At 34.2% G+C, this 18,372-nt stretch overlaps 2 protein-coding genes across 3 annotated transcripts; one reads left to right on the top strand and one right to left on the bottom strand.

The window, feature by feature from the left end:
* Nucleotides 1–2,090: 2,090 nt before the first annotated feature.
* On the bottom strand, nucleotides 2,091–11,245 carry LOC117781930 (glutamine synthetase 2 cytoplasmic). Of its 2 annotated transcripts, none has more exons than XM_034618819.1 (5): nucleotides 10,953–11,245; nucleotides 7,879–8,063; nucleotides 3,745–4,085; nucleotides 3,494–3,685; nucleotides 2,091–2,928 (listed from the first exon to the last, which is right to left on the bottom strand). In XM_034618819.1, exons 1-5 carry the CDS (start codon nucleotides 10,961–10,963, stop codon nucleotides 2,536–2,538), a joined length of 1,122 nt encoding a protein of 373 aa, XP_034474710.1. In that variant the 5' UTR covers nucleotides 10,964–11,245; the 3' UTR covers nucleotides 2,091–2,535. The 2 variants fall into 2 exon arrangements, with proteins under 2 accessions (XP_034474710.1, XP_034474719.1); XM_034618828.1 differs by lacking the exon at nucleotides 10,953–11,245 and adding an exon at nucleotides 8,207–8,365.
* A 4,856-nt stretch (nucleotides 11,246–16,101) lies between these two features.
* On the top strand, nucleotides 16,102–18,332 carry LOC117781920 (U4/U6.U5 tri-snRNP-associated protein 2). Its single transcript, XM_034618807.1, has 4 exons — nucleotides 16,102–16,202; nucleotides 16,267–16,317; nucleotides 16,375–17,527; nucleotides 18,014–18,332. Exons 1-4 carry the CDS (start codon nucleotides 16,181–16,183, stop codon nucleotides 18,264–18,266), a joined length of 1,479 nt encoding a protein of 492 aa, XP_034474698.1. The 5' UTR covers nucleotides 16,102–16,180; the 3' UTR covers nucleotides 18,267–18,332.
* Nucleotides 18,333–18,372: the final 40 nt, after the last annotated feature.

Raw genomic sequence — 18,372 nt, 5'->3', positions numbered from 1 at the left:
AAAAAGTTCAAAAGTTTTGTATGAAGAAACTGCAAAATTTTCTATCCAGTACTATATAATATGTGCCAGTATTAGTTGTGCTACTGAAGGAACAGTGTTCCAAAATATCCAAATATATTCCATATTGAAGCATTTTAATATTCTTCCAGCTCTTCACAAAGATGGGCACATTCCCACAACACAAAGTTCCTTTTAAAACGCTCTTACCTCTCTCTATCTCTTTTTTATCATCACAAGGAAAGTGCAATATTTTAGTGTATGTACTAGCTAGTTAGTATATGTATGTGGCACAATACAAATCGACAACAAACATTGTGTATTAATAATGGCGCACAAAATCAAATAAATTAATTAAAAAGAAAAAGAAAATTAACAATCCTTTGTTATTCGAATTGAGTTTTTGTATTGACAAAAGGAATTTCAACGAAAACAAAATGAAATAGTTAATAATGGACAAACATATCTCTAAAGCACTTAAATACCATATGTGCTTATGTATGTAATTAAGAAAACTGCGTTTAACTGTAGACTTTCCCGCCATTTTCTTCTAAATCGGTTACAGGTAATTGAACTCAAGTATGTGTTGCGCAATTTCATTAATTATTTAACGTAATTAAAAAAAAAAAAGAATTTTTTTGTTTTATCTTGATTACAGTGCATATTGTGCATATGGTATATGAAAATACAAGTAATATAATACGTCTTTTAAATGAATCAGACTTGTAACTACAAGATAACATACATTTTTATTTGATTCATATTGACTTGTTTTCTTTTTTGTTTGGTTGTTGTTAATTTCATTATAAACCTTGTTTATTGTTACTTGAAACACACACCTATAAAAATACACACACACACACTGAGAATATTATCAAAATAAGAATCGAAATTTTGAGATGTTTGTTTAATTCGACAAGTGAACATGATAATTACATTTGTAGCAAATACTATTGATAAATTGTGTTGTAATTGTTCCAATATTTATATAATTAAAAAGATATGAAGAAAGCCGAATAAAGTTGAAGACACATAGTACTCGTCTACATACAATACAATACAAAACATAAAATACCATTATGGTATTATCTAACATACTAATCAAACAATTTTGTGGACCGTTGTTTCAATACAACAACAACAACAACAGAAAACGAGCAAACACTTCGTAATTAAACAATTTACAAGGCCCAGGCCAGCAAATAAACGAAAAAAAACTAAAAAAAATGATAATTATTGAATGCAAAATGCAAAAGATTCATATACATTTTAGTATAAATAAATCACAATGATATATACATACATACGAGTAAATAAAAATGGTAGAAAAAAATAAAAATCAAAATGTGTTGATTATTTTATGATTCAGTTCATCGATTGATCTTTCCTGGTGCTTTATCGGCTGTCTATCGTTTGTTTAAGGAGATGGTTATTTAATCATTGCCGAAATGATAACTTCTCACTATCTGCAGTGAAGAATGGTACGAGGGTGGTCTAACAAGAAATTGACTTTAATACAATTCTTTTAATGGAAATACACTTATTTTTCAACATAATTTTTAAAAACATGATTTTGATCTCATCAATTTACACATTTTTCGGAACTTTTTAGAATTGATCAACAAAAAATACATCAAAACTGACTGACTGTTCTTCATGAAACATACCCTGTAATTAGCTCATTATTTAAACAAACAAAATTATATTTTCACTTAAAAAAGGCAAAAGACATCGTACACAGTTTTTAACAATTTGGCATTACCATTTAGCATCAAGATTTCGAAAAATATACACTTGTGATACTTTTGTGAAAAAACCTTTTGTATACCAATTTTCAAGTATTTTTCTCACCTTAAAATTTACATAAATATGTTTTTTCAAATAATTTTTTTTTTTTTGGATTCTGAAAACGACAAATTTTATCATATTGTTACTTTGAAATACCTCAAATAAAACAATATTTTGTATGGTTTTTTTAGTGCATTTACTTATCTAAAGAGTATATATATAACATATATGTATTAATGTTCATGTATTTTTTAGCTATACATTTAGTTAAATAATAATATCATTAATAGTTTTGGTTTTCTTTTCTGTTTCGGTTTGATGTCCATTTATTGTTAGGATTGGTGGGTGTGTTGGGTATTCTTAGCTATTCTTTCTATTCTTCTTCTTGGTAATGTTGTGTTGGCTAGCTTTGGGCTAGGATCGATCATTCTTTCGACGCACAGCTTTAAGCCTTCTCTCAATGTTTCTTCGTTAATATATTTATAACCTAACAACAATGCTCAACAATAAACAAAAAAAAAGATTATTTCAACTACATTAACAGCTACTTAATGTTAACGCAAACTCGCATTTAGGATCGCAATCTAGGATTGAGAGAAAAAAAAAATTACTACGTTGGGTATAAATATATATGGCTTTGCCTAGGTTTACTCCGCCTTCTGGTGGGGGGGTGGGGGGGGGGGTAGGATATTGGCGGGTCCGGGTCCGGGTCAAGTGAAGTGACATTATCTTCGCATGCGATGGTCTGATCTACTCATCCAGACAGATGGTGCGCAAAATAGCCTCCACCACCGAGTAGGGATCGCAATTGGAGCTCGGCCGACGATCCTCAAAGTAACCCTTGCCATCATCATTGACGCCACGTGGAATGCGTATGCTGCAACCACGATTTGCCACACCGGCACTAAAGTCATTGATTGAGCTCGTCTCGTGCCTGCCGGTAAGACGACGGGCATTGTCCTGTCCCTGCTTGGGATCGTAGGCACGAATGTGACGTTCATGGCACTTGGATAGCTTGGCCACCGCCTTCTCAATATCGCGAATGCCGCCATCCTCCCTCATTGCCTTTGTGGACACATTTGTGTGTGCTCCAGCGCCATTCCAATCACCTGGCATCGGCTTGGGGTCCAAAGTAGCCACAATCTACCGAAAATAATTCAGATAAGTAACATAAAATGGAAATAAAAACAAGCGACTATGCTTCGATATATATTGAATATCAGGGGTGTTCCAGGAATAGTCAACCAATAACCCATACATTTTTTGTTCGTTTTCGGTTGGCTTACAGTTCTAAAACGAACCTATTTATCTATGAATTGTAATCGTTATAATCGTTTTAAGTACTGCATACTTTTAGGAGCTTACATTGCTTTAAAACGTAAATCAACACCGTACTAATTATACGATCTTAATGTGATGAAGTAGTGTAATAAATAATAATAAAAAAAACTATCAAAATATTGCCTTTGATGTCGCTGAAATCTAGTTTAAGACTGTTCACCGTAAAAGCGGCTTTTGTATTTGTAGCATGCGAATGACTTGGTTTTTTTGTAATTCCCTTGAAAATGAACCATTGCCCTAAATCAACGCTAACACCAATTATAATGCTAATCAATAGCTATAAGTTTCGCCCTTTGTCAAAATAAAATAAAATATTTCTTAAGTTTCCTTTAATTTGAATTGCCCATATGGGAATTGTTTGACTTACGCCAAATTCCTCGGAGATGCGATGCAAGAGGAAACGCGACATCCACAAGTCGTCGCCAATGGAGATGCCTAGACAGGGTCCCACCTGGTACTCCCATTGGGCGGGCATCACCTCCGCATTGGTGCCGGACACCTTGATGCCAGCATAGAGACAAGCGCGATAATGTGCATCCACAATATCACGGGCATAAACCTGACAAGTAAATCGAGTTTAAATGGAAATGCCCATCTGAAATTCCTTGCATCTCGTACCTTATTGGCTCCGACGCCACAGTAGTAGGGACCTTGGGGACCGGGGAAACCATTCTTGGGCCAACCTAATGGATGACCATCGAAGTCAAGGAATGTGTATTCCTGTTCAATGCCAAACCAAGGCTCCTCATCGATGCACTTGTTGACCACCTCCAGGCAAGTCTTACGCTTGTTCGTGTTGCTCGGTGTGCCATCGAACTTGTAGGTGTCGCACATGACCAAAATGTTGTTGCCACGTCGGAAGGGATCCTTGTAAATAGCCACCGGATACAGATAGGTGTCCGAGTTGCTGCCCTCCGCCTGATAGCATGAGCTGCCATCATAGTTCCAAACGGGCAATTCTATAAAGATCAATTGATAAAAGAGAATATTAGGAATCGGCTGGGATCAAAGATAGAACAATTTTGAGTTTTATGATCTTAGATTTACACGCTGCGATCTATTATCTTAGTTGAAAACTGTAAATTTTGATCTATATACTAAAATCAAAGATCGAATAATTGTTCGATGATCTTTAAATGTTAAGAGCTCGAATATTTATTCTATGATCCGTGAAAAATGGATCTGTAATCTGAGATCAGTTTTCTACTTACGGAATATAATATGCCATTTGTAATTAATGATCTATATCTATTAAAATGTAGATAATCAGAACAAATCTTATATTTTATTATATATTATAATGAGCTAACTATTACAATCTGTAATCTATGATTATTGATTTGTGATCTGTACACCGTGATCGATGATTTATGATCTTATTTGGTATTTATCTATTACAATTATCAATCTATGAATTTCGATCTAAGATCCATAATCCACCACATCTTCTGTCATAATTTTTTTTAACTTTAAAGTTTTTAATTGACCATTTTATATTAAGCTAGACAAATTGTACATAACAATATATAAAAAAATTTTTCTATAATATTTAATTTTTTTTTTTAAGAAGTAAAATTTTAAGCCTTGAATTAAGTCAAGTCTCCGACTACCAAATACCGTTTGCTCTATTTAAATATGTATTAACTTAATTATATTTATGAATTTTATACTCCCACGGTATAAAGATTACTGCATATTTTAAGGTGCGTTCGTTGCATAAAAATATAAAACTATTATAACAAACGACATATCTATCCGATCTTCAAATTAAGCAGAGTAATTGATAATAATCAAAACCACGTTTACCACCAAAAAAAATGCGGTGCTGTTTTAATTTTTTTTTTTTTGCGATATGCGTGCCATAAAGGGTCGTGGCAAATTGATTTATGATCATCGATCAGTTACATTTACCCTAAACTCCATGAACTGTGAGCCATGAACCATGATCCCTGATCTATCATATGAAATTCAGATGATCTGTGGTCATCTGATGGCCTCGTTTGTCAGTTAGTCGTCAATTTGCACTAGAAATGCGATATACAAATTAATTAGTGGTAATTGGTTTCCGTTTTCAGTTGCACTTGCGCCAGTTTCACGCCTCCCAACAACAGCAACAACAACTCGGGCAACAACAAGTGCTGTTTCCTGTCTATTCAAGCATTTCCATCTATTGTTTTTGTATATAAATAATAATATATATATTTATGTAACATATGTAAAATAATTGAAAATGCAAATGACTGAAATTAGTTATTGCGCATTTATGCATTAAATTTCTCAACCACAACAACTAGTTCCACAGACAACAAAAACAACTGGTAAGCAACTAAACCCAACCCTGTAGATCATCATAACTATTGTGAAGCTGCCAAGCCACTGCTGTGCAATTTGTGATGCATTTTAATTGCCCAAGCTGGGCAAAGCACAGTGGTGCAAGTCTTGCACAATGTTTGCAAACTATTGTAGCTATTAAAAAAAAACTCTAATTTCTAATTTACAAAGCAACAGAACTTTAGAAACTGTTCGGTTTCAAAATCCACGAAATTAAAGCTTCAAATTTTGATTGAATTTCAGGCAAAAAGAATTGTTCTGTTTTCTCAATTGTTTTTCAGTTTTCCTTAATTCTTTAGCAAACAAAATAATAATAAATTGCTTACTTTATAAACAAATATTGTTATCTTTCCACTGTTTTAAAATCCAGCTCAAATTAATTTCTATATAAAAAAAATACATATTTAAAAAATTTTATTTATGTCGTATTTTTCAAAGTGAATAAAAGAGCGATAGTGAGACGGAGACGGAGATAGAGTTGAAGAGGGAAGACATGTAGCCGTCAGCTGTTACCTTGAGCTTGCGGTTTCATTTACAATCTCATGCTGATGTTACACGTAAGTTCTATTTATCTGACAGTGGGGCACGAGTCTGTGGCATGGGCCAAACACACACACATGCTAGATAAACAGCTGCTACAATTGTTACTTGTATGTGCGTGCATTAAGTTTTCCATTGCCAATATTGTCGCAAATTGGCCAAAATCAACGGTAATCACCGCTTTAAACAATTGCCAATGCAAATGCGAGCCTTTAATAGCCGCGCCGCAAATGCATTATTCATGTGATTTTGATTACAATACAATTTGTATAATTGAAAAAACAAAACAATTTATTAGTTGGCTTAGAAAATCAAGTTCAATAGCAGCTTTTCCTAGGCACGCGTCGTCTGCGTGTAAGAGCGATACGAATATTACGCATACGCCACCGTAGCTGTGCGAATATTTATACTCTTACAGAGAGTATTATAATTTGAACGATAAACTTTCAACGCCTTTAAATAGGCGTGACGGAGCTCACAATGTATATATATATTTATATATATTCTTGATTCTTAAGACGAGTCTGTAAAAAACATGTCGTTAAAATAATCAAATAAGCTCTTCAGTAATTCATGAACTACACGTACATCATTGATATTGTTCAGTTGATCATTGTAAATTGAATGTTAGTATTCTTTAGAATTTAAACGTTTTACTACGAAATCATATAGGAACAAAAATCAACATAAAACTTTGTTGTTCTTTAGTTTTTGTTATGCAAATGGAAAGGTTTTATTAACATAATTATTTTAAGATATTTTAAATTTATTTTATTTTCTACATCCTGACTAAATTTGTTTTAAATCAAATGAAAGAATTGCATACCAATTTTTTAGGTTTTTAAAGGTATTTTTATTAAATAAAGTATTATTTTATTTGTGAACTATTAATAAAATATATGAAATCATTTTTAAAAACTCTAAAGGGGTACGCAAGAGTATCATATCTGTGGTTTGTTGTAGATAAAAATTCTTTCTTGTTTTGTATGGAAAGTACTGACACTTTTCACACCTATCTATCTATCTGTCTGTCTCTCTGGCTGTCTGCATCTGGAAGTGAGTTTTGTTTGTAGTCAGTATCTAGAATCTGATTATATATGCAGCTGGCAACTGCTGCGTTATCAAAGCGAGATGCTTTATTAGTAATTGTGCGCATTAAGTCATTTTCATGGCAACACAAAGTGTAAAAACTATGCAATCTTTTCATTTAGCTTAAAAATTAAATCAACTAGGAAAACATTCTGTATATGTAGCTTAGTATATAGTACTTGCATATATTCAACATGCAATATCTGTCTCTTGAATGCAGCACTTCCGAGTTGCAATTTAAATGCATTTCATTTGTCAATCCGCCTGTCAACGCTAAATATATAATCTCCGTCTGTTGCCAATATTACGCATACGCCACATTGTCCCATGCCGCATAATCGCACAATGCTTTTTTTTTATCACTGCACACGTGCAATGAGTTCAATTGCGATCATATACGTAAATTATTGTGAGTGCTAAGCAAACTCATTAAAACGTTATTAATTATCTGAGTAAGCCCCGTATTTTTTGCTTTTTTTCCTCAAGTTTATCGCATTATCGCATTATCAGACGCATGTAGTAAAGTATCATAAACTTTGCTTTGATATTTGGACTCATGTCAAATAACTTAAGTATAAAAGCCGATTAACTTAGAACTTTAAATTAAATTATCTTAAAAAAGTAAATTTAATAGGTTCTTTTCTTGAATCAAAATTAAGATTCCAACATCCCGTTCTATATATTTATATGCTAAGGTTTATTGCCCAGCGTGAGATTTTGACCTAAGATCACAGCGTGGTGCATGGGAAATCCCCAATAGACAATTCCAATTTTATTGCTCACAATACTTACCCTTTGGGCTTGATGGTATGAAGTCGAGTGTACGATCCTTGCAGCGCAAATCCTCGCCAGTTCCATCGATCCACACGTAGGTCGCCTGCACAACATTATCCTCCAGCGGCAGAGTCAAATAACGATCCAATATCGTCTTATTGATGCGCGCATTGGGCGAATCTTCCAAAATTCTAGCAGACATACTATGGAATCAATGATGGCGATTAATATTGGAATTAAAAAATGAATTGAAAATAAAAAAAAAAGTTCTAGAATTAGTTTCTTTCACTTGAACTTCAATTGGGATGTATGGACCTAAATGGGCTTTGTCATTTTGCCTGCGCACCTGTTTTTTTATTGTTTTATTGTTGCCTTGTAATTTTGGGATTTTTCGGGATATTTTGTATAGGATGTATTCGATTGGGATGTTGCACGCGGTACCGTTACTGGAACACGACTAAGCTGGAATGCGTTATTCCAACTCAATTTATAACGACAAACAAAAAAAAAAAATCCAAACAGCAGCAGCAGCAAAAATTTGTTATTACTGCTACTACAAGTACTTACAACAAACTAAGCGGGTAACAAAAACAATAACAAAAGCAGCGGCTATGTCGACTATTGCCTTCCCGCTGCCCACCTTCGCTTCCGCCTAAAACGCCGCGGCCGCTGTCGCTGTCGCTGCCTCTGTCGCTGCCTCTGTCAACGCAACACAACGCTGGCGCATGCGCCTGTCTGTATCATTTTTGTTCAATTGCTGCTGTTGTTTCTTCTTCTCCTACTGCTTCTAGCTGCTGCCTGATCGACAGCAGCAAAAGTCCCGGTTCTGGTTAGAGATGAGCACTTGTCGCATGCGATATGAATGCGATTCGAAGCAGAAGATAAATGCAATATCGTATGTGTTGCAAAATTGTAAACGATACAAAAGCGTTGCCATTACGTACACGTATACGATACAAATGTGATTGCAAGGGATTTATAATATAGCGGCATATATATGTATGAATCAGAAAATACAAAATTATACCATGCAATATATCGATTTCACAAATTGCTTATGCAATAGGGATCAATACAATAAGGTACATATGTAATTAGATCACGCAATTAACTGTACATTGCTATATCGTATACGATACGAATACGATTTTAAGCGTTAGCTCATACAATAGCAATATATCAATACAATAACGACATATCGCATACGATATGTAATTATCTCATGCATGACTCATTTCTGCAAAAGTATCGTAATTTTATAGAAGAGGGTTATATCGTAACCACAAATGTAGTAAAGTTTTAAGATAGATAAGATAGAAGTTATATGTACTTTTTTCAACTAATTGGCATAAAATTCTCAATTTTATGAGATACATTATTTTTTTTTTTAAAACACGATACAGAAATGTTAGCTGTTAATATTGAAACTTGAAAGTCCATCATGGGAAGTAATGGAAAGTAAAATTATGTACGCCGGTGAAGCAAATTTAAGGCAGAAGAAATCTCTATACAATTTAAACAAACTCAATTGTCGTCAATTGTTTATAAATTGATTCAAAGCTCAAAATATTTATAAATATATTTAAATATTTAGATGCTATAGTTTATGGCATTTATCCCTTAAGATTATTATTGCGAAAGTCCTCAGATCATAGAAACTATTCCCCTTGATTTAATTTAGTGTGACGCTTGAAAGTATGCTATACTTAAGTCAAGCATAAACTGGCTTTAAGGAAGTTTCTGTTTTTTTTTTTTTTTTTGTTGCTAACTCAAACATTTTTTTATTAATTTCCGATTGCATCTGTGCGCACATTACGAGTATAGTCATTTATCACACGAACACATCACTAAATCCGATGCCGGCATAGAAGTAGATTACAGCACAACGACAACATTCTGCGATATCCACAACGTCATTGTCATCGCTCTCGTGTCTCGACATTTGTAGACTATAGTTGGATATTCATTGAATGTGCATGTATGTATGTATGTGCTCATGTATGCATGTATATGTGTAGTAGTGTAAGGGATGTCACGCATCTCTGGTTATACTTGCATTAAAGTAACTCCCCTGTCCATATTTACATACATATATATACTATATATCTGTAACTAAGTATAGAGTAAAAGGTGCACCCTCAGTAATCGTTATTCAATTAGAGCTGATCGCGTGACTTATCTTATGTGCATGCACATCTCTCGTGCTTAGTGTGTATTTGTGCACAGAAAATTTAATAGAACTGAAGACACATGATACACTAACTCTACTTGCATTTATTTAATCGATCAAATTGGATTGAACTCCAATATATAGTAATTGTAGCTGACAGTGGATGGACTTACAGTTTCGATAAGGGATCAATATTAATGTAACTACCGCCATGTGAAAACTAAAGGATATGGATCGCATATGTATAAGTACATATATTCTTGTACAAAAGCTTTGCACTTTTAATTATACTTTATATTTTGCAGAAATAATTGCCACAACTATATCATAGAAAGAAATAACGCGAAACCTACAAATATTTCAAATAAGTAGATATTAAAAGAAATACTAGAGAACTCTGTGTTCCGAAAATACAAACCAATCGAGAACCAGCTAAAAATCCATACTTATTTTTTTGGTTCGTTTTCGGTTGGTTTACATTTTGGGAACACCTCTGTATAATTATTTATATTAAGATATAAAAGACATACTTAGCTTAATCTTCGTGATTTCTAGTTAAGTTCTCAGTTGAATAGATGACAGGTATTTTGAATAACTCTCATTTTATATGAAGCTGAAAGTTTGACATACGAATTCGAAAAATCCACCATGAAGATTGGAATTTGTTTGAATTCCTGTTATTTCCTAATTTTGTATGTTACATTTATGTTGCTTATTCCACATTTGTAAATAAAAAAAACCTCTCTTTGAGGAAATTAAAATCGAGGTCAATTTTGCATAATTGTATTGTATTTCATCACTTAATTCTATGCGCATGGGTAATGTATATGTATAGTAATATAAATAAGTGTATTTGTGTCAATGATTTGAGCGATATCTTATTCGTTTCTACATTAAAAAGAATTTTCATAAAAAAACTTACGATGAATGCATGTTGCATAAACGATTAAAAGTAGTTATATATATCAGAGTGTGTGGCTGTTCGGATTGCCTATCTTACGGCCGTAATTAAGGTAGCTGAAGAACTGAACCTTTGAAAGGTCTTGGCCAAACACGAGCGCAGAAAAAACGAAAACTGTGTCGATTCCGATCTTGACGATTTTAACGTTGATCCGTGCTCGTAATAAAAACAGTTATACATCTACGTAATTGTTAACGTAAGTTCCATATTTTTAAGAACGTTCTTCTGCGCACGAGATTGAAAGACTGTAACGGTTTCGTTGTCAGACTGCGAACTTGCAACTGTGATTTATCAGCTTATATAGGTACGATGGTTTTGGTCGACTTCGGACATGGTCAACAAACAATGTGTCTTGTGTGGAGGTGTGATGTGGGGTGTCTGATTAGTTTTTATGGCATCTGAACAATAATAACAAAATAACAACAACAATGGCCATACTGAAAACGGTACTACATACCCCAATGTGCTAATTACCCATTCAAGATTCTCACACTTTTGAGTTGACGTCGCGACATGGCGACTTAATATCTATATCTATATACTGCATACATACATAATTATACAAAATATATATGCATGGTCAGTTCTCCTGTAAATGCATGCTTCAGAAATGCAAAGCATTACTTAATTAATACTCCAATTACCCTTTAGATTGAACAATATACTAAATGAATTAAAGAAAATGTATTAATGTAATCGCGACTAGCAATATATATACAGCTAATATGGAAAATTTGCTATGACAAATACATCTAGCTCCAACCAATCTAAAAATAAAAGTTTATAAAGCAAGCCAGACGATCGAATAAACGTACAAAATAAAAAAAAAATGTTTTGATTTCAGCGCTTAATGAACAATTAACATAAAAACATTCGCAAAAACAAACCTGTGCACTGAGCGAAAATTGCATAAAGTTAAAATAGACAAATAAAGTTTAATTTTTCACTTTAAAATAGACTGTACAAAATATATATGTATATGAACTATAATTACTGGGATTGAAAATAATATACTAAATTTGTATTTTAAGAATTTTGACAAATATTATATAAATTACCATTTAGATTCTAATACTTATCTCATTGAGTGTTTCCCAATTCTGGCTCCAAATGGTGAGTCATTTAATATTTATTTTGAATTCCTGTAGACTTTTCAACATTTTTGTTTATATAATCAGTTTTTTATTTAAAAATTATTTATAATGTAATTAAGTTGCTTATTTTTATCAATTTTATATCTTGTTATTGAACTATTAACAATTGTTTGGAAAATAAATAAAAACACATTTAAATACGTAATCGAACTTCTTTACATATAATAATCTTTTGAGCTTTATTATCCTTACTATGAATTGATGTGTAGTAGCTTATTCTTTCTATTAAGATATTGAAGAGACAATGTTAAAGAAAGTATAACCTTCAGAGATGTTACACTATATATATGTAAATTAAACTACACTTTAAGAAGTTAATAAATCTGTGTTATATTTCTCTCAGTGCATCCTCAGATATTGTATTTCTAATGATCGATTGCCGTTCCTCGTTTAAACTCTCACGTTCCCTCGTCGTCGTCGTCATTGTTTTGTTCACGTGAATCGCGCATGCGTCTGTCGTCGGGCATTGATTGTCTGGCATTTTTACGGGGTATTTCGTGTAGAGACATTTAAACAAACCTGGCTGGCATAGCGTACTTTGGCAGGACCATAAACTTAAATGGCTGGTCGCAAGCTTTGATCTCCGATAGCATTTAAGTCTATTAATGTCTATTACTCTGCAGAGAGTTGTTGAAAATATTGTATTATAGATTAAAGTACATTCAATGCAACAATAACAAAGACGCGTGTCGCCCCGAACGGAACTCAGATCGGGATAGGTGGGTGGATCGGTTAACTTCTGATAAGTCAAGCACGGAGACGTAATTAAATTATTTGTTAAGTAGGTGAAGGCAGTCGTAGATTCGTCGTACCACGCGGCGGATGAGTAATTGAGGTAGACCATATTAATTATTTGAAGAGCCTGCCGCAGACGGTTTATGGGGTCTACGAACGAGTATATGATTTATGAGCGGGGTGACGGATCTCAATTGTTGAATTTAAAACGCACAGCAATTAAAAAAAAGCTTTCAACACATTGCGAATTCACTGAAAACAAAAAAATGTTTCTAATTATTTATGAGCGTTTGATTAATATTCATTTAATGCTAATTTAGAATTTAGACGACAAATAATAATGTCAAGCGTTATATAATTAGTACAAGTATACCAAAGTTATGGACTTTTCTATATATAGTACAATTTAAAATTTGTATCATGAACCTGAACTTTGACGATACTTTAGACAGCTTATCACAAGCGGCGTCAGTTCGATTGATAATTCCAGTTTATCTTGGCGCAATGCCAAATAGACAAGCTAATACTATTTTTAGAGGGTATTACCCGGCATTACCCGACGATTACACTGACATTTTCTATCCAGCCATTTTTTATTAATTTTAATATATTTGACAATAACATACAAGCATCAATTTAATTGTACACGAATGAAAACAATACAAAGATGCTTTTTACAAATTTAATTATATATTAGCAGGGGAGTTGATATTTTCAATTAACTAACAATATAAAGAAATCAAAAATAAATTGTCGACTATAAACATTCGCTCAGACAAAGTTTCCCACTCGAAGGGGTGATAATTACGCAGTTGATTCATTTACGTGATAAGATCATTAAAAATTAGTCTGTAGTTCATTGAATAAAAGATAAAATAAAAACAAAGTAGATAATATCATATTGCATTAATTGACAATAGTCAGTGAGTCAATCAGTCAGTTAGTCAGCCGGCAGTTAGTATGTATGGTGGTGTGACTGAAAATAGAAATAGAAATGATATAAACGCGACACATTTTATATGCCCCCAATTGTCGGCAACGACTATAACTCTATTAAGCAATTTATGCTTTAAACAGTTGAATTGCTTAACTTCTTTATGGGTTGAGTACCGTTAGGGCCCCTCACACGTATGTATTTATTCTATAATAAACTTATCTAATACGAGTACTCATAGTCATGTGCATTGTGGTGACAGCACCACTTTCGAATTTTAAACAATCAACATGCCCAGTCTGCATTCAAGGGCGCTGACACTCGTATTATGGAAAGGCTTGAATCTCGTGATCTCGTACCAGTAGCATCATCAACCCGCCAATCCTCTAAACTACATTTACCCTTGCAGAGGGTATTATACTTTTGTCACGAAATGTGTTACTTGCCAAAGCAGGCGTGGCAAACCCGAATAAGTGTGTGTACATATATATTCATGATCAAAAAGGCAAACTGATTCGATGTAGTACAGGTATCGAAACCAGCCAAATCGAATTTCTATTAGCAAATTGTCCATATTAGCTGTATATACACATTGCTAGTCGCCTTTTGCACCCTTCGCGCTGCTTTCGTCACTAGCGCGGACTGCCGTCCGCAGTGAATAGCTTTAAGTCTAATAAGTATGTAAGAGAATCAAATATTTGGCGTGCGGAGTATATCTTTTTGTGTCCAAACATTAAAAACAATGACAGTCATCATCATACGACGTAGTCAATTGACTCCTCAGCTTGGCTTAATTTGTTGAAATTGGATTGCGTGCGCCCACAGTTCTTTCTATTATTCAGAGGGAATGTGTGGCAGTGAGAGAAATATTGAGAGAGAGACAGAGAGAGAAAGAGTGGAGAGCAGGTGCTAGTTTCAGTGCCAGTGCCAGTGCCAGTTGCCGAGAGCTTTTCCTTCGCTTTCAAGCGACCTGCTGCGATTTAGTATAGCTATATAATAGAAAAATGCTCGGAGCGGCCAATTAGCGTTGATTCAATTTGCAAAATTCTAGAATTCTCCAAAGCCATCATGCCCAAGCTCATTAAAATATTCCAATTTTGAACTTTGTTTATGTAACTTTTGCTTTTCACCCAGTGAATACTGATATAACCCTTTTTTTATTATCATGCTGAATTCTAACTAAATAATTTTCAGTGTCAAAGCAGGATTTTTAACAAGACAGGTATATGTGTAGATTTTTAACGTGGCAGTGTAGGAATCGAACCCAGTTATTTTTTAAACTGTAGCTCTAGTTATGCGACAGGTTGGCGACTCCAGCTACGGAAGCTCCCAACAACAATATATTTTGACAATATATTTGACATTTATAAATTTGTACTTTCGTTGTACGTTAAACTGCAAAATTATTTAAAAAAAAAAAAAAACAAATACAAAACTGAAAAATCAAAAATATTCAGACTGTGTGTTTCATTTAGTTTTTAAATACGATTCTCAGCCATGTTCATGGAATTTATTGAATTAAATTAAATTAAAATTAAAATTAAGCCCACCCCCTTTTTGACAGGTTATTAATATTTTAAAATTTTATGACAGGTCCTTACTTGTACCTACTATAGTGCCAGGTCATTTCACAACCTACTGTGGTTTCCACACGCCCATATTATAAAATTAATCAACCTTAAAAAAATCATTCAAACATTTGCCACAATTAACGTTCCTGTTTCATTTATTGCACACATTCCAAAAGAACGTGACTAATGAATATATGACGAATTTTTACCGATTTTGGTAAATTTAAAAATTCTGTAAGTTGAAAGTTTTATAGCCGATCTTAACAGTCGATATCGGTTTGAAACGCAAAAAATTAGGGTTAACTAGGAAAAATTATAATAATGTTTTAGATCATTATCTTTTGGGGTTAAATCACAATTATGTCGCATTTTCAGACTTTTTGTCTGATATCTCAATATAGGTCGTCAATGCGCCACCTCAGAATAACCTGCAAAAAATTTGATTTTTTGCACAGATTCTGCTTTTATGTCGTATTCTTTCATCAATAACACATGAGTTTAAAAAAAAAGGAGTAATTTTCGCTCCACCCTAATCTAGATATTTTAAGGGTTTTGTCGACACTATCGATAATATAAATCAACGACTTGAATTAACTGAACTAAATGACCTACAATCAGGGATTTAGTTCGTTTGCTCACTTAACTGACTAGTTCAATTGAACTTAATTTGAACGATTTGATTCAACTCTAATGAACTAAACTAACTAAAAGAAGCGCCGGCAACAACAACACGAAACAAACACATTTTACGCAGACAAAACGTAAACATCAGTGAAACGACATTTAGAATTGGAAATGGCGCAAACGCAACCAGCAGGTAAAAGTTTTTAGCCAATTATTAAGGCGGCCAACGCTAACTGAATTTAATTATTGACCCACAGCCAAGCGGGTGAAGCTGGAGACGAAACACAAACCTCTTTTGGAAGACGATGGTGAGTTGAACGAATAAACTCTGTCTTAGAAGCAATTAATAATTATAATTCATGCAGAGACACCATCGGTCTTTAATCCCAAATATCGGGTGTGTCCCTATCTGGACACAATCAATCGCAATCTGTTGGATTTTGACTTTGAGAAACTGTGCTCCATTTCGCTGACGCGGATAAACGTTTACGCCTGTCTGGTGTGTGGCAAGTATTTCCAGGGGCGTGGCACGAACACGCACGCCTACACACACTCGGTGGGCGAGGCACACCATGTGTTCCTCAATTTGCACACACTGCGTTTTTACTGCCTGCCGGACAACTATGAGATCATTGACTCCTCGCTGGACGACATCAAATACGTGCTGAATCCGACATTTCTGCGCAACGAAATCAGCAAATTGGATCAACTGCAGCCTAAGCATTCCCGTACAGTGGATGGCGTACTCTATTTGCCCGGCGTCGTGGGTCTGAACAACATTAAAGCCAACGACTATTGCAATGTGGTACTGCATGCGTTGTCGCATGTAAGTCCACTGCGGGACTATTTTCTACGGGAGCAGAGCTATGCGGGTATCAAGCGACCGCCCGGTGATTCCATGTTCACGCTCGTCCAGCGTTTTGGCGAGCTAATGCGTAAAATGTGGAATCCGCGCAACTTTAAGGCGCACGTGTCGCCACACGAAATGTTACAGGCGGTGGTGCTGTGGTCAAGCAAACGTTTCCAAATCACAGAACAAGGAGATCCCATTGATTTTCTATCATGGTTCCTTAACACACTGCATCGCGCCCTCAAGGGTAACAAGCAGCCCAATTCGTCCATATTGTACAAGATCTTTCTGGGTGAAATGAAGATCTACACACGCAAAATTCCGCCCGTTGAACTGGACGATGCGGCCAAACAGCAACTGTTGGCCACGGAGGAGTACAAGCATCAGGTGGAGCATACGAACTTCATCTATTTGACCTGTGATCTGCCGCCGCCGCCGTTGTTTACGGATGAGTTTCGTGAAAATATCATACCGCAGGTGAATCTTTACCAGCTGCTGGGCAAATTCAATGGCAGCTCCGAGAAGGAGTACAAAACATACAAGGATAACTTCATGAAGCGCTTTGAGATTACAAAACTGCCACAGTTTATAATCCTGTACATTAAGCGCTTCACTAAAAATACATTCTTCCTTGAGAAGAATCCCACTATTGTGAACTTTCCCATCAAGTAAGTAAACAATTAATGCTTAATCATATTTAATATAAGTACATTGTACAACTCATTGTCTGCATTCTCAAAAAAATCAAATCTCCAAAAAAAAATTGAAAATAAAGCTAATTATTTTAAATTTATGAAAATAAAGCTAATTATTTTCAAAATTTCATGAAATACATTTTTAATGAATTTATTTTTTATCTTAAAGATACCTTAAATTTATAATTAAGTAGAAATTGGAAACTAAATTATGGCAGTCGAATTTTTCAACATTTGTTTTCAAAAGCAATTATTTTAAAAATCTAAAGATGTGTGGTGTGAAAAAAAAATTTTGGTACATTATTTGATTTAATTTTTTGAAAATTCAAGATTTTAACATTCAAGTTGCAATTTTAAAAGAAATTTGTATGTCATAATTAGTAACAATACCTAAACATTTAAAAATTTGATTTGTTGTAAAAATTTTAATTTAATATTTGTATTTTTTTTGGAACACAGGAATGTGGACTTTGGTGATATTCTGGGCATGAAGCAGCGGGACAAGTCATTGAAGGATACCAAATATAATCTGGTTGCGAATATTGTGCACGATGGAGATCCCAAGAAGGGCACGTATCGTGTCCACATACTCCACAAGGCCAATGGACAGTGGTATGAGATGCAGGATTTACATGTCACGGAAATTCTGCCACAAATGATCACGCTAACCGAGTCCTATATACAGATCTATGAGCGTAGCGCCGAACCCTAACTTTAATTGCATTATGTATATAAAGCTTATATACAGATTTAAAGATTAAAGCCAATTTTTTAGTCAGCTGTGTCTGTTTTCTATTTCAATTTGGCCAAAAGGCGCA

Source organism: Drosophila innubila, chromosome X (assembly GCF_004354385.1).
Source record: "Drosophila innubila isolate TH190305 chromosome X, UK_Dinn_1.0, whole genome shotgun sequence".
Lineage (NCBI taxonomy): Eukaryota > Metazoa > Arthropoda > Insecta > Diptera > Drosophilidae > Drosophila > Drosophila innubila.
Note: the sequence above shows the minus strand (reverse complement) of the source record. Positions and strands in the feature narration are given on the sequence as shown.

Coding starts and splice junctions, on each gene's coding strand:
- LOC117781920 (XM_034618807.1), top strand. CDS start 16,181: ATGGCGCAAACGCAACCAGCAG. Junction 16,318..16,374: donor ACCTCTTTTGGAAGACGATG/GTGAGTTGAACG, acceptor TAATTCATGCAG/AGACACCATCGGTCTTTAAT. Junction 17,528..18,013: donor ATTGTGAACTTTCCCATCAA/GTAAGTAAACAA, acceptor TTTGGAACACAG/GAATGTGGACTTTGGTGATA.
- LOC117781930 (XM_034618819.1), bottom strand. Junction 4,086..7,878: donor CATACCATCAAGCCCAAAGG/GTAAGTATTGTG, acceptor TGATCTTTATAG/AATTGCCCGTTTGGAACTAT. Junction 3,686..3,744: donor GTGGCGTCGGAGCCAATAAG/GTACGAGATGCA, acceptor TTTACTTGTCAG/GTTTATGCCCGTGATATTGT.